The sequence below is a fragment of the Desmodus rotundus genome, chromosome 1 (genome assembly GCF_022682495.2).
Source record: "Desmodus rotundus isolate HL8 chromosome 1, HLdesRot8A.1, whole genome shotgun sequence".
Taxonomy (NCBI): Eukaryota; Metazoa; Chordata; class Mammalia; order Chiroptera; family Phyllostomidae; genus Desmodus; species Desmodus rotundus.
The window spans coordinates 32,279,049-32,295,489 of NC_071387.1; the positions used below are offsets into that span (position 1 = coordinate 32,279,049).

General features: G+C 56.8%; 1 protein-coding gene across 2 annotated transcripts in view; it reads left to right on the top strand.

Annotated features, from left to right (window-relative positions):
* CNTFR (ciliary neurotrophic factor receptor) overlaps window positions 1–14,741 on the top strand; it is a 37,523-nt gene extending 22,782 nt beyond the window's left edge. For both annotated transcript variants that reach the window (XM_024560082.4, XM_045195190.3), the window contains 7 exons: window positions 1,568–1,801; window positions 8,236–8,353; window positions 8,544–8,710; window positions 9,757–9,920; window positions 13,264–13,444; window positions 13,831–13,999; window positions 14,091–14,741. In XM_024560082.4, the coding sequence (XP_024415850.1) occupies window positions 1,568–1,801; window positions 8,236–8,353; window positions 8,544–8,710; window positions 9,757–9,920; window positions 13,264–13,444; window positions 13,831–13,999; window position 14,091 (1,034 nt within the window). In that variant the 3' untranslated portion in view covers window positions 14,092–14,741. The remainder of the gene's footprint in view (window positions 1–1,567; window positions 1,802–8,235; window positions 8,354–8,543; window positions 8,711–9,756; window positions 9,921–13,263; window positions 13,445–13,830; window positions 14,000–14,090) is intronic.
* The last annotated feature ends 1,700 nt before the right edge of the window (window positions 14,742–16,441 follow it).

A 16,441-nucleotide genomic window follows, 5' to 3' on the forward strand; every position in this document is an offset into this window, starting at 1 on the left:
AGAGGGGCAAGACAGAGACAAGCAGCGGGGGAGAGACCTGGAGACATGGAGAGACCCCAGTGCAGGGAGACTGACAGAGGCAACAAACAGGGACAGATGTTCTGGAGCAGAGAAAAGCAGTGCTGGGGAGGGGTCTGCGATGGAAGTGGGCCGGTGGCTGGTGACATAGGGGGATCCCTACCCCCTGCTGTCCTGATGGTGTTAACAAGTCTAATTAAGGGGCCACTGGCCCAACTTAATTGGCTCGTTAACAGGAACTGCCTCTGAAAATTCCCCAACTCAGTGGGGTAGCTCTCTGAGGGGAGACTTGAGCGAGTGTTAACGAGGGATACCACAGCCGCCCCCCCCCCCCACTAACCTCCCTCCCTCTCATTCTTCCCCTCCCATCCTCACTCCACAGATCTGGCTGGGACCAGGAAAGCATCTGTCCTTCCAGCTTGGGGGGCAGGATGCGGAGATTAGATTTGCATCTCCCGCTCTCATGCCTGTTTCTCTCCTGGTGTCTGTACATAGGTGTCTGGGACTTTCTCTGTCCCAAATGCCTCCCCCACCTAGCGCTGCCTCTCGACAGGTGCTCCCTCCCGCCCTTCCACTCCAGTCTCCTGGGCTCCGTCCATCATGCCTGGGTTGCCGAGGCCAAGGCTGGGGTTTGCTTTTGGCTCTGACAGGCCCCTCCTGGGGGCAGGAGAGGAGAGAGCTCTCTCAGCCCCAGCACTCCCCCACCCCGGGCCGACACAGTTCCTGCCTCTCAAAGTTTGACAGCTGCCGGGAGTTCCCTAGGGCTCCGGTCCCCCACCGGGCCCTTTCTCCCTTCTCCTGCTGCTGCCCAAGCCCTGGATGGCTGATGGGGGTGGAGGGCGCTTGTCAGTGGGGCCAGAGTGGGAGAGAGGGAAAGAAAGGCAGGACAGAAAGAGATAAGGATGAGGAAGAGAAACAGATGGGGAAGACAGAGAAAGGAGTCCAGGAATGGGGCCCCTCAGCTCCAGCTTGCCTGGGTAGCAGATGTCAGTGACTGAGGCTGGGCCTGTTGGTGGTACGAGGTGAGGGTCACGGGGGTCAGGAAAACTTTTTTAAAGGACCTTGGGACTGGGGGTGAACTGGGTTTTCCCTGAGTTCTAAAATACCTCCCAGCACTCTAGCTCTGTCCGGGCAGCTCAGTTGGTTAGAGTGTCATCCCAATACACAAGGTTGCAGGTTCAATTCCCAGTCAGGGCACGTACAAGAAACAACCAATGAATGCATAAATAAAATGGAACAACAAAATGGATGCTTGAAAAAAAAATATCTCCTAGTACTCTACACAACCAATCAATTTCCTCCCCTCCCTCCGTCTCTCTCTTTCATGGATGCACACGCGCACACAAGATAGCCCATTCACACACAGTTTTGGAGACACATACACTTGCACAGCCACAGAGACATTTTGCACACCCATCTCCCCAAGCCACTTACACCGTCAGACACGGAGCCTCTTGGCGGGGATTCCCCACTCATGCACATTCACCTGTGGTTGCTGGACACGGCCATGATCTGTGACTTTTGCTCTCTGCCCTCCCCACTCCCACAGAGGCACCCCACATGCAGTATGAGCGCCTGGGCTCAGACGTGACTCTGCCGTGTGGAACAGCCAACTGGGATGCAGCTGTGACGTGGCGGGTAAACGGGACAGACCTGGCCCCTGACCTGCTCAATGGCTCTCAGCTCGTGCTGCGTGGCCTGGAACTGGGCCACAGTGGCCTCTACGCCTGCTTCCACCGTGACGCCTGGCATCCGCGCCACCAAGTCCTCCTACATGTGGGCTGTAAGTGCTGCTCCCAACCCCTCCTTTGATCTCCTACTTCACTCAGAGAGGTTGTCAGTAAGTTCCATATCCTAGCGCAGACAAGGTCCCCTCCTGTCGGTGGAGGGAAGAGGGCTGCAGTACCAGACCCTTGCCCTCTGATTCCATCCCAGTCTGCTCTTCTGATCTCTGAGCCGAGCCTTGTCCACCGAGTCCAGAGCCCTGGGCATTCTGCACATGTGTCTCTCTCCCATCCCCCACGGTCTTGGAGATCCTGAAATCCTGTTCCTAGGACAAGATGGGTAGAGGAGGGCTGACAGGTCATGGCCCATCTGGAGCCTGGTGGGGAGTAATCCTGGGGTGACAGCTTGGGGTGGGAGCAGCCACAGTCCGCTGTGTGCTCTCACAGGGGTGGGCCATGAGGGCCTCACAGAGCAAAATGGAATGTGCGGTTATGTAGGCGTGGGTATGGGCACTCAGGAAGGCCCAGGGGAGAAGGAAGGCTTCCTCGAGTGAGAGGCATGTGGAGACTTAGAAGGTTTGGAAGGTACACTGAAAAAGTTGCTTCTGGCAGAGAGCTGACTGTAACTATAGGTCTCAGAGGCTGGGAGGGCATGAAATGGGGGAAGGCGGGGACAGGGAGATCAGGGTCCTAGAAGCTGGGAAGTGACAAGATTAGGTCATGTTCCTAAAAGATTCCTTTCATTGTCTCGAAGATTGCAGGTTGGATGGGGGAAGCCAGGCAGGAAGGAGGCTGTTGTTGGGATGCAGTAGAAGAGATGAGGACCTGGGACTAGGGCGCAGAGTTGGGGAGGTTGGGAGGAGACGGTTGGAGCTCCAGGAGTTGGTGATGGATCCAGCAGTTGGGGAGGACAAGGGAGTAGAGAACAAGAGGAGTCAAGACAGCTGGCCGTACCAATCAGCACAAGAGACACAGTAGGAGGGTCCTTTGGAGGAGAAGACGGAATGTTCCATTTGGACAGTGTCTTTGGGGTTTTTCTAGAATCAGGTCCCAAGATGAGAATTCATATGGAAGTAGTTTGTTTGGCAGGTGACAGAAACACCATAGGGGAATGGAGAAATGATAGAAAAAGGAAGTTAAGTTAGTCAGTAAACAGTTACCAGCTATCAAGTCTGAGCTATTGGAGCCTAACCCACGGGGGCACTCTGGGAGCCCAAGCAGAGCATGCACCTTGGAGGTCTCCTGCCAGAGGGGGAGCTTGGGTGCTTATATACCAATGCCTGCCCATCCTCGGTTGGGGGATTCTCCTTGGGTGGGGGCAGGGGTGTTGTAATTCTCCAGCAGTTTTTTGGCCTGATGCCGCTGCAGGCAATGCAGCTTTGGTGGCCAAAGAAAGCTCTTAGGGAAATAACTGCAGAAGTGGCAGAGGGTATGGGCAAGGGATCTGTGGCACCACCCATATCTGCTACAGACACATTCGTTGGGGTCCTTGGGCAACAACAGGGAGTTGGTGGCTGGTAGTCAGTGAGTCTGAGGCTTTGGGGTTCAGGGGAGAGGTCTGTGCTAGAGATGGGAATCTGCGGACTTGGCAGCATCAAAGCCATGGGACAGGGGATGGGGGTGGGGGGGCGGCTGGCCAAGGAAGAGATTGTCTGGTGAGGAGAGAAGATGACCCAGAATGAGCCCTGAAAACCATCACTGTATAAGGGGTCGATGGAGAGAAAAGAAGAAGCCAGCAGGAAGGTAGAAGGAAGCCCAGGTGAGTGGGATTTGGAAGAGGGGTTTGGAGAAGTCGGAAGCATGAGGGGATCAGTGTTGCTGAGGGTCAGCTCCCGGATCCCGGCCAGAGGTTCCCACTGACAGAAAAAAGTCCTCAGAAGACAGTTTTATTTATTTTCTCCTTGAGCCAAAGAGTCAAGCTTCTCTGGCCTCATGCCAGTTGGGTGATGCACTCCCACAGTCTAAAGACAGTTTCTTTACTCTCCCTGGGAGCTACCAAGGGGAGGAGATACTGGAGGGGCCTGGGAGTGGGCCCTTGCCCCACTGTCAGGAGATCGGTGGACAGCGGTGGGAAATGTTAGGTTGAAGGTTTGCTCAGGGTCCTCCACAAAAAACATCGACCCACCAGTAGGGCTAGAGGAGGGGTGGAAATATGTTTTGGTGGGGATGTTCCTTTCCCCACAGAAAAGCCTTTGACACATTTAAACTGCAGAGATGGCATTCCCAACCAAACTGCTTAGTTGCAAGTCGGGTGGCGTGACCCCTGTTGGCCAGGTCTAGAAATGCAGGGCCAGACACACCAAGCGGAGGACTTAGCCTTTCCTTAGGGGGTGGGGGTGGGGGGTATATATTAAGTGCCATGGAAGAAGGATGAGGCCAACTTGGCGCTGTTGCTTACACTCCTGACTTCTCAGTTTGATTCCCAGAAGTCTTCAGGAGGGACAAGGATGGTAGTAATGGCTGGGCCTCGGTCACCCTGGGCCCCCATTCTTGATGACTTGATCTTCTTTGAGGGGAGTTGGGTCTAGAAGTAATGGCTGTAGTCCGTACCCACAGGACGTGCCCACAGCGGCCCTGTGGTGACCAGAGCCCAGACCTTTTACATATGGTGCTGACCACTCCCCAGGCCCTGCCTGTCAGAGGAGAGCTGGCCATGAATTGGCTGCAGCATTATCTCTATTTCCTTCTAAAGAGCTGGTCAGAGGAACTGGGGACATTAATCATGATTGTCTCAGTCACTTTATATTAGTAACAAGAGACTGGGTTTGGCAACACTCAATATCAAATTATCTTTCTTGCCAGCACTCAGAGAACAGGACGTAGTTACCCCTGATTTGTGAGTCGTTCAAACCAAAAATTATTTAATGTTTATCCTAGACATACATGATTTTTATCTCTTATTTCCACAGGAACCAGATCATAAAAATATTGTGTTGAAAGTCCTCTGAATCAGACTAGTCCCCGAATTGCTTTCTTGTGATCCACCTTCCTGCTCTCAGGGGGGTACTCACAAACAGCTCTGAGGGGGTCCCCTGCCCAGGATGATGAACGGACCCCCACATTAGACAATAGGGTCACAGGGTTCCCTTTAATAGTCTTGTTTACTAGACACAGCTGATGCAGTATCATTCTGATTTTAAGCTAAAACAAATCAAGATTAATCGACTAAATTTAAATTGGACAGTTCCTTGTCCAGTGTTCTAAAATCTGTATTTGACTGGTCAGGATGGGAGCTTCGGACCCCCTGGTTCAGCATTGATTTGCCCTCAGCCCTGTTTGTCTGGGAAGAGCAGCCAGTGGGAGGCGGCAGGGAGCATTTGGGAGTCCAGAGGTTGGGGATATTGAGGGAGGCCACGAGATGAGACGGGGACAGGCCATGGCCCTTGAATGCCAGGCAGCAGTAGGCGCGTGAGTGAGCGGTGCCTGAGGAGGGCTGGAGCTGGAAGGGTCCTGCCCCGCCCTCCCTGCTCTGGCCAGGCCAGGGGTGTGGACGGCCTGCCCCTCCTTTCTCTGGGCCCGCCGGCAGGCCTCGTGCATGCCGGGGGCTCCAGCCCAGGCGGGCTGGCGAGATGAGAGGAAAAACATGCAGTTTGGTGGGCTGGACATGGAAAAACAAGCCAATTAGGAGGAAAACAAACAAACCCTGGGCCAGCAAGGGCACATGCACACACGGCCCCGCATGGGACCCAGGGACACCCTGCCACTGGCTGACAGCACCATTTGGACTTCTCAGGAGTCCCCACAAGAGGCAACTCAGGATGCCTGGGCATTCAGGAACACGCCCGTATGCCCAGAGTGTGATATGGTATGTGTGTGCATGTGAGCTTTTTCTAACATGCTCTCACACAGTGTCCAGTTCATACGTGTGAACACACTTGGAATTCTGGGCACCTTCCCAGACCCAGTTTGAAAAATACATCGAGGCCTAAACTCTACCTCATATACAGTGTCTCCAGTGTGTGGCCCCGCCGTCACTGTGTCCCAGACAGAGTGGCACTTTTACACGTGCTCTCACAGAGCAGCTCAGCCACACAGCCTTACACATACAGACAATCTCAAACGCAGACAGCCACTCCCTGAGTCACACAGAGCCACTCACATGGTTACACAACCACCCAGAGTCCCGGACACACACATGAAGCCTCTCTGAGTTAACACACACAGCCTCACAATCGCACTGCCTTAAAAAACTGCTTCTCCCCAGACTCCCAGCACACTCGCAGCACACTGTCCCACAGCCTCACACTTGGTCTCTCACAGCACCCCCACCTCCGCCCACCCGGCCCCTCAGCTGGGCTCCAGCTGCAGCAAGTCACTCCTTTTCTTCCTTTTCTTTGTTTTTCTTTCCTCCTTTTCCCTCTGAGAAACCTGGTCCCTGTCAGGAAACCCAAGCCCTTTCCTACTCAGGGCCCTGGGCCAGGCAGGAGTAGCCAGATGACAGACAAAGCCCTGCCTGGCCCCCCAGCCCTCCATGACCTGCTCAGGGAGATTGGTTTGAGGGGGAGGCTGGTTTGAGCAGGGAGGACAGTAGAGGAATGAAGAGGCTGGCCAGTGGGGTGGCTGGCCGGGGGAGGGGGCCTGTGAGCCCAGTGCTATGGCCTGCTCTGCCCTCCCAGGAGTCCCAGGCAGCAGGGAGCTGACTCTGCAGGCTTCAATCCCCCACCCCCACCCCCAGCGCCCTTCTCCTTTGAAGCTGAGGGTAAGGGGGGGTGGTGGCAGAAGGGAGGAGTGGAAGCTTTTCGGTCGACCTCGGAATGTCCTTTCCTCCTGGGGTGGCTGCCAGCTCTGGCCTGGCCCACAGGCCCCCACAAGGCACTTCCTGTGTCCTTGGCCGCCCCCCACCCCACCCCCATGCCTCTGTGCCCCTGGGCAGATAGAGAAGGGATACAAGAGGCACACAGTATGAACATGGAACAGACACAAGATGGACACAGGACAAGGAAGGCTTCCCAGGGGAGGCAGAGAGCAGTGGTCAGAATGCAGGTTACCCCTTGTGGGGGCTCAGCCCGGCTCTGGCTCTCCCTTGCAGGCCTGGGGCATGCAGCTGCCTCTCCCCACAGCCTTGCCCACTCCACGTCTACGCCCGAGCACCTCTGATGCTCCTCTGATGCTTTTCTGAGCCCCTCATCTCTTCTGCTGCAGAGCCAGATGGGGGCCCAGGGTTCAGCCCCAAAACATGCATACTTCACACATACTGGACATGTACGCACAATCACACAGAGCCACTCAGTCACGTGCACACCACAGACGAAAGCCCACAGTTCTCCATGTGTCACCGTGGCCACTCAGCAAGCACAGACATGCACTCCCCTTCACTGTCCCTGGCTTATTGAGCTGCCCCCCTCCTATTTCCTGTCCACCTGTCAGGCAGGGGGCGGGGAGGGAGGGGGGGGCACAGGAGGGAGGTGTCAGTGTCCCTGGAGCCACCACGGACATTCCTTGCCTGGGTCAGATCACAGAAGCTGCCTCCTTCCAGGAACCTGAGCCGGCTGTCCTCACGCCTTACCCAGCGCCTGAGGGTGGGAACAGCTGGACTAAGTGTTCATGGCAGCCAGAGTGTGGTCAGACAGCAGAAAACACTTCCCAAGTGTGTTTGTGTGGTCATGTAGGTGACAGCCCCATCCTTGGGTGCAGCCCCAGCTTTGACTTGCTATGTGACCCCAGGCAGGTGCCTGTCCCTCTCTGGGTGTCCCCATTTTAGAGTGAAGACAGCTGCTGGCCATGTCAAGGGCTTCTTAAAGCGCCTGTGATGGAATGGAGAAGCCGGGCTGGGGCAGGGGCGAGGTACACACCAAGGGAATAGCAGCTTCCTCTCAACTGGAATGTGCACACACTTGCAATCCTATGTGGACTCTGAGAGCATGCACACAGATGCTCCTACACATGTACCTACACCCCATCATGGGTCACTTGTTCATGCCGCACACACATGTAACATGCATGCCCACATGTGCAGACACGTACAGATACAAATGTGAACTGCCGCCCGGTGCTGCTGTTCCTGTGGAACCACCAGGCCTGTCCCCGTGTTTCTCATCCTCTGCTGAGGGGAAGCCTGGGGTGTCTCTTCCTCTGGGAGTGTACCCCAGTCATCCCAGTGACCAGACGCCCTCTTGGCCTCCGTTGCACGATTTGGGGATAGACAAGATGTGGCAGGAGATGTGGGGCTGGGCTGGCTCCCCCAGACATCACCTCCATCCTGTGATTGATGAGCTGAGGCCCACAGCCCCCTGCTCCCCACAGTTCCCGCCTCCATTGAGCAGGTGGGGGGGGGTCCCTCTCCTTACAGCCCTTGTTTTTCTTTAATTAAACATCTGGCTTTCTGTGGCCTGGGAAGCCTCAGACCCTCGCTGACAGTCCCCCCCCTCAACCTCTGGCATTGCTGATGGGTTGGAGGGGGAGAGCTGGGGTTCTGGGGCCCACCTGTCCCCACACTAGTGCAGGGGACTGGGGGCTCCAAAAATGCCCTAACTATGCTGCTTTCTCCCCGCAGTGCCACCACGGGAGCCGGTGCTCAGCTGCCGCTCCAACACGTACCCCAAGGGCTTCTATTGCAGCTGGCATCTGCCCGCCCCTACCTACATCCCCAACACCTTCAATGTGACTGTGCTGTGAGTAGACCCACCTTCGGCATTCCAGTCCTGACCCCTGACCTCTCTCCTGCCCCCCGCCCCCACTCCATCCCGTGCCCACAGTCCAGACCCTCGCCCAGCCTTTGGCTTGACCGTCCCCCAACCTCTGCCCTGCCTGACTCTTCATGTTGGTAGCAGTGCCTTGGGCCTCACCCTCACCCCTCCCCAGGCATGGCTCCAAAATTATGGTCTGTGAGAAGGACCCAGCCCTCAAGAACCGCTGCCACATCCGCTACATACACCTGTTCTCCACCATCAAGTACAAGGTCTCGATAAGTGTCAGCAATGCTCTGGGCCACAACGCCACAGCTATCACCTTCGACGAGTTCACCATTGGTACGTGGGAAGGGGGCTCCCTGCTGCTTACTTCAGTAGGAGTGTGTAAGTGGGTGTGTGCCAGAGGTGTTTATGAGTAATGGTGGGATGTTTACATGTGTGCACGTGTATATGTGATATGTATGTATGTGTATACGTATATGTATGGCATGCATGTACCTGTGAACATTTGAGTGAATGTCTACCTGCAGGGGCTGAGAGACCTCTCCAGCAGCTCTTCCCATCCTCTCTTTGGCTCCCACAGCATACAGGAGGGGGAGGGGGCAGGCTGGGCCAGACCCTTGTGCAGCTGCAGCCTCCACCCCCCGACACTAATAGCTTCCTTACGGCCTGTGATGAATGAGGTGTCAGAACAGGAGACAGGACTGGGACAGATACTGCACTCCCCCCAATCCTCATCCCAACCAGACCCTCTGCTTGCCCCTGCTCCATCCCAGCCAGACCCACGCTTGCCTGCCCCATCCCATGGCTGGGTCCCCAGGCAGATTCTTTCTGCATAAGCTGGGCCCTTATATGCTCCCGTCAGATCCCAGCCTACCTTTAACCCAGGTCTGCAACACCTGTGGACTGTCTTTTAACCTTGACCCATAGAGCAGCTTCAAACCCAGACTCTTCCAAGGGAGCCCACATTTCAGTTTGGAAATGGAAACGTTGAAGTGAAAAGCCAGGGTGGGGCGAGTGTGTGGTGCTGGTGCGTGAGGGGATGGTCCAGATGATGATGGGGTGGTGGCAGAGGCATCACATAGGCTTGTGATGGGGACACTGCTCATCACAGGGGTGTGGTTGTGATAGTGGAGTGAAATTGGGGATGTTGATCTCACAAGCGGGTGACAGTGACCATAATGGCAGTCATTGACGATGACAGGAATGTGAGAGGTGAAAGTAATGAGGTGGTTGTTAATGGCCGTTGCCAGACTCAACAGCAGAGAAGAGGGATGGCAACCGTGGTGACGATGACAGTTGTTAGTGAGGTAAGGTGGCGGACGTGGTGACAAAGTGCTCTTCCCAGAGGTCAGTGTGGTAATGAAGCTGTATCTCCTGAACAGTGAAGCCTGATCCTCCAGAAAATGTGGTAGCCCGGCCGGTGCCCAGCAACCCTCGCCGGCTAGAGGTGACGTGGCAGACCCCCTCCACCTGGCCGGACCCCGAGTCCTTTCCTCTCAAGTTCTTTCTGCGCTACCGACCCCTCATCCTGGACCAGTGGCAGCATGTGAGCGCCCGACCCTGCCCCTCCCATGCCCCGCCCAGATGCCCGAGTAGCTTAATCCCAGCCACAGGGCATAGGAGAAACCTGTGTCCCCACTGGTAGCTGTTCTAGTGTGAAGCCTGCACACAGTCAGAGAGGCTTCCGGAGGGGAGAAGGCACCAGGTGGGCCTGGGAGGGTGGAGCTGAAGGAGGTGTCCTGATCTAAGGCCCTTAGGGGTTCCCAGTCACTCCCATTGGATGGGAACACATCTGTCTTTGTGGCTCCCCAGGGTCTGGAGAGAAATGCTGGAAGGGAACTGGCAGGCAGGGCAGCCTCACTTCTGTTTTCTTACTCCTGGCTCTCAGCCTGACCAGGCATCTCCCTCTTACACTTGGGCGCACCCTCTACGCCTGTGCTAGACCCAAGGGCCAGAAGGACTCACAGATGGGCTCAAGGGGTCAGAATTAGGCAATGGAGTCAAGTTGGGTTCAGGGCATGAGTGCCGGGCTCCAAAGTCAGTTCTAGCTTAGGGGTCAGCCTGAAGTTATAGGTCAGAAGGTGGCCCAGGCTGGGAACTAAGCAGTGGACAGGGGGCAGTGTGGGGTCAAGCTGTGGTCTGGGATGTTAATCAAGCTATGATAGAGCTCCGGGGAGCAGACGGGTTTGGGGCAAACTTGAGGTTCTCTATCCTTGAGAGCCCTAGGCCCATAGGGTAGTGGGTGCTCCGTGTGGCCCGTGATGTCTGTGGGCTAGGACTGGGGCTGAGACGGTGCTTCATAGGGCAACCCAGGGTGGTACCCGGGGGGGGGTCAGCCTGTCCTCTGACAACACCTACCAGGCTCCAGCTTCATCTCTTCATACCCCCCCAACCTCAGCTGGCCTCTAAAGTGCGTAATTCGATTCTAGGGCGCCTGTCCGGGTTGCAGGCCTGTCCCCCACAAAGGCTGCTCACATGCTCACATGTTCCCTGACAGAATCCGGAGTCCCTCCCACCTGGCCAGCTGCCGGCGCCTAATGCATTGCTAATAACCAGGGTCTAGTTTCACAAGCCCCCCTCCCCCGCTAACGAGCTACAGGCAGCAGCCCTGCGCGCGTCGCGGCGCACACGCCTTGCAGTGGACCTGGCACATTGCCCACCACACACACGGGAACATGTACACACATACACGGTTCCCAGGAGGAACCATGCTCCATACATACATGTGACTAACATGGCAAAACCATGCCCTGGCCTCTACCATGGGCAGAGCTGCCCACCACCCTGAGGTGGGCAGAGCAAAATATGTGGGGCTCTGTAGCAAGAATGTGCGTGGCCTGTGGCACGTGCTAGCCCTGTTCCATGTCTCATTGGCATTGCAGTTGGCCAGATTTATGGCTCTTTTGAACTTGAGTTTTGCTCTGAACAGAATCTGCTCTCCCTGACTCTTCATCTTAAAGAAAGGCAGGTGTATAATTGGGGGTGAGGGGTGGGCTGTGGAAGGGAATGCACAGAAAAATATTACTTGGATTTTCAGGAGGAAATGAGAGGAACAGGCCAGGAATTACACAAGAAGGGCCACCGTGAGGCCTGACAGGGGCTGTCGGCCCACGGACAAGGGGGAGGCGAGTACTGGGACCCAGCTTGGGTTCTCCTTCCGAGTGTCTTTAGCTATGGCCCTAACTCAGCAGGGAGGCCTGGAGAGTGGATGGAGGACTCAGAGGTGAGGCCGAAGCCAGAGACTAGGGAATTCTTGCCAATTGAGGAGCCATTCTATCAAGGTGGTGGATTAAGGTATCAGTGAAAACGTAGGAAGAAGGACCCAGGCCAGAAGATGTGACTGCCGGAGGGTATTGGGCTTCTGGTACATATTCCTAAATGTAGGATGCCCACCATAAGCCCACCAACGAGGTGGTCATTTGATCTGCTCCCATGGCTCTCTGCCTTTGGAGAAAGACAGATGTGGATGTCTGGGAGACAGTCAAGGTGGGGGGTGGCCTGGGGGTCAAATCCTGTTAAGAGAGAGAAGGAGCTGAAGGAGCTTGGGCTACTCAGCCAGAGGGAGCTTCGCAGAGTGAAAGAGGACCGGGGGACCAGAGGTGGAACTGGAGCCCAGCTCCAGGAGAGGAGGGTCTGTGGGCTGCCAATCTTCCAGGCCTGAGAGTAGGACTTACTAAGCCCAGGTCTGGGCCCTAAGTGGCTCTCACCCTGACCCTGACCTTTACCAGTGCTTCTGCCTCAGGGGGAACTGGAGAGACTTCCCACCCCATATGGACCCAGTCGCCTGCACACAAATGCACACACACACATGCATATATTCATAGCCTGTCAGGTCAGGTAGCCCAGACCCCTGTTTTCTGGGGCGGGTTGCGGGGGATCAGAACAGGGGCCAAAAAATCCCTGAGGCCAGACGTGGCCCAGAGAAGCCCCCTCCTCCGCCACCCCCACTGGCTGCCCCTGTTTATGAGGCGGCTTAATGAGGCAGCGGGTGCTGCTGAGATGAACCAGAGCCCCACCTGGGCCTGGGAGGGGTGCCGGACAGGCAGGCCAGCCTGGAGTTTGGGGGGAGACCAGCAGGGTGAGGCCTGCGGGGGTGGGGTGGCGATGCCTTCAGGAGGAAATGGAGCAGCTGTTCTGCTGTCCTGCCCCCCACCCCCAGCTGCCCCCCACCCCTTTCTGCCTTAGTCAAGGCCATAACCACACTGAGGCCTTCTTGTAGGGGAGGCCAGGCTGGGGCCAGGCTTGGAGGGGCAGGCACTGTGTACCTGGGAACTCAGGCTCTGAGCTGCAATTCCTGATAACAACAGGTCTGGCTAAAGTCTGTTTGGTGCTTACCATGTGCCCGAGTCCTCATTACACTCCCATGAGATAGGTTGTTAACACCACTGACAGGTGAGGACCGCAAGGCTTGTGTAAGTCGAGTAACTTGGTCACCTAGCTAGTAGCGGGTGAAGCCTAGTTCCAGATCTGTGTAACGTTCCCTCTGAACTGCTTCTTGATGGTCAAGGGCAGCACAACGCCATCCTCTCTCGTCACCTCTAGGCTGGGACTGAGGTCAGGTGTCAGGCTGGGGGTTTTGACAGAGCTGGGATGACAGCAGAGTCCAAACACTGAACAAAGTTCTCCTCTTCTCTCCTAGGGGTGCTTCCAATCACCCTAAAGTTTCTTACTCTCCTTCAGGACCATCTTCCCTCCCTTGGGGATCTCTTCCCTAAGATGTCTTCACCTTCCCACAGGAATGTTCTCAGTGTCCCCTCACCCTCTGGGAAGTCCTCATTCCCCCCAGGGGTGTCTTCACTCTTCTCTCCCCAGAAGTATTCTCACTTCCTTTGGAGGTGCCTCACTCTCCTGACTCCCAGGGGTCCCCCCACCCCGTGGTCTGGCTGCAGGTGGAGCTGTCCGACGGCACGGCGCACACCATCACGGACGCCTACCCTGGCAAGGAGTACATCATCCAGGTGGCGGCCAAGGACAATGACATCGGGACATGGAGTGACTGGAGTGTGGCTGCCCACGCCACCCCCTGGACTGAGGAGCCACGACACCTCACCACCGAGGCCCAGGCTCCAGGTGAGCCTGTCCCTGCCCCCTGTGCTTGCGGTCAGCGTGCACTGTTGCCTGGCTTTGTCCTGCTCCCTGCAGCTCCTCCTGCCCTCTGCCCCAGGGGTCTCCACACTCTGTGCTCCCATTTGTCTGTCTAGCCCCCGCTGTTCCTGGTCCTTGCTGTCTGGACATGCTTGGTAGAGGCCATTGGGTAGAGGGGTCATCGTTGAGCCTTGGGGAAACAGGATTTGCCTGATGGGGGAGGCAGAACATGCTTGAGGGAGGAGGCAGGGGCTCTCCGATGGGGAGGCAGCGCTGGTCTGATACAGGGAGAAGGAGCAGTGTTCCTCGTGAACCCCCAGGTCAGGGGGCTCCAGCCCCGGCCCTGCCCTGAGTTCCCCCATGTTCCCCAGAGACCACGACCAGCACCACCAGCTCACTGGTTCCCCCATCCACCACGAAGATCTGTGACCCAATGGAGCTGAGCAGCGGCGGAGGATCCTCAGCACCCTTCTCAGTCAGCGGCCCTGTCACTCTGGCCCTGGCTGCCGCCGCTGCCACCGCCAGTAGTTTCCTGATTTGGTAAGTCAAGTGAGGATGGGCAGCAGAGGGGAGCCTGTGGGGACCCCCACCCCACCCTTATCCCTCACAGCCCCCTGTGCTGTCTCCCCAGAGCCCGGCATCCCGTGAGGACATGCCAGCGCACCTGCAGAGGAGCAGGAGGCCGGAGCTGAGCCCACAGACCCCGGTTTCTATTTTGCACACGGGCAGGAGGACCTTCTGCATTCTCTTCAGACACAATTTGTAGAGACCCCGGCGGGCCCGGGCCTGCCGCCCCCTAGTCCTGCCACACCACACCGGCCCTCCACCCTCCCTAAGGAGAGGAGGACCATGCAGCTAACCCACCCACCAAAGACCACCCCACCCCCACCTGCCCCCTTGGGCTGGACCCTCCAATGCCAGCGACTCCCAGGAGCCCTTGGGGGGGCCTGAGGGGATCCCCTCACATCCACAGTTTTTCCTCCTGCCCCAGCCTCCTGTCTGTCCCAGGGTCTCTGTTGCCACCATCAGATTATAAGCTCCTGACACTGGGGGGACCCCAGCCATGCCCCTCCCCCCAGCACCCATACTTTTCAGTCCCCACCTCTGCTCCTGTTTTGTATGACCCCTCTTTCCCTGCTCCTACACCACAGTATTTAATGCCCTGTCAGTCCTTTCTAGTCTGACTCAATGGTAACTTGCTGTATTTGAAATTTTTATAGATGTATATACAGGTGTGGGGAGTGGGGGGGCGGGGTTCTCATTAAACGTCACCATTTCATGAGTCCTTGGAACAGACCCGCTTTGGGAGGGTGTCTCTCTTCCAAGGATCCCTCCTCTTTTCAGGCCTGGAGGGGGAAGAAGTTATAGTTGGAGAGAGACAACTCTCCATACAGGTGGGGAGAGGCAGTTCAGTGCTCAGGCTATGTGCTGCCTCTGGGGGTGGGCTTCCTGCTTCTTGGGAGGGTAGGGCTCCCTGGAGGTCAGGGACAGACTGGGGAAGTGAGGGGTCCAGTGAAGCAGGTACCATTTGGGGGTATCCAATTAGTCCTGGAGGCTTCTGGCAGGACAGAAGCCTGTCAAGGTCATCTCTTGAGCTGCCCTCCAGGAGTGCCAAGGCCTGGGCTTGACCCACCAGGGCAGAGATGCAAGAAGGTGAGGAGGCCAGACTTCATTCTGGGGCAAGGGGTGTGGTTGTCATCCCTGCTGTCCAGGAGACAGTCCGGGGGTTCTAGCAGGTCAGGCTTGGGGCTCAGCCAGGCCACAGGGCTCAGAGCGCAGGGCAGCCTGGGCCTGGGCAGGCAGGAGGCTGCATTAAGGAGGCCACTTGGAATGTGATTAGGGCTCAGGCCTGTGCTTCGGGACTGGAAATGTGGAGTCCAAGGTTTGGCCCAGGGTGAGGTTACAGTGAGGGCTCCATGTAAGCAGGAATGAGGGGGCTTCGGTGTTACAGGATGCACAGTCCATCTCCACACCCTTCTAGTTCCCACACTGGGACGCCAGGGTCCCTTTGATATTCTCAGAGAAGGGGCCCCTGGCTGCCACAGCCTGCTCAGGTCTAGCCTGCCTTGTAGAAGCCACCTCACTGTGCACCCTTTGCTGAGACTGCCTGAGGCTGGGACCAAGTTGACAGGCACCACTGGCTGAGGGCAGGGGGAAAGTGTTAGACTGAGCCTTGCTCTGAGCGGCTGGAACAAGAAGAGAGAAGTGGAGTCAAGGCCGTGAGCACACTGACCTGGGTACTTCCCACAGCAGGTACCGACACCACTCCTCCACAAAGCCACCCGTCCCATGTCAAAACAGACATCCCTTACTGGTCTCAGCAGGCTACCTGGGATCATGCTCTGGGAGGAGGATTCACCATCCTCCGCACTGATGAGTCAGGCCTGGGCAGGATTTGGGGCTGGCTCTCCTATAGGTCAGGCCTAGAAGAGAAGGGTGTTCTAGGTGGGAGACCCCATGGAGACCAAGGGCTTGATGTCAGGGCAGAAAGGCTTTTCAAGCTGAGTAGCCCCAGCTATGGGAGCACATGGCTTCTGATCACAGGAAGAGGCTTCCAAGGTGGACATCTGATGAGTGGCCATAGACCTACCTCTGAACCCTGGACTCCCGGTTCTGCCTGTCTGGTCTGTGCCAGGTGTGGCACGGTCCTGAACAGGGACTGCCAACTCTTGCCAAGGACATTGTATTCCTGGGATGGGTCCGAGCCTCCCCCTTTCCTGTCCTTGAGGTAGAGGGGCTGAAGTTAGGGGGTCTCTGGCCCATGCTGCCTTCCTGCCTTGGTCAACCCTGACCCACCAGCCGCCCACCCAGGGCTTGGGCATCAGCAATCTGGCGTCCATTAGCAACATGGGAAAGCAATTACGTGGGGCCTGGGGAGGAGGGGAGGGACGGGGGCCTGCTGGAGCCTTGGAAGCTGATGGAAAGGAGGATTGGGGCATCCCCCTTCCCCCAACCCTGAGAGAGAGACCCAGCCCCTTCCCA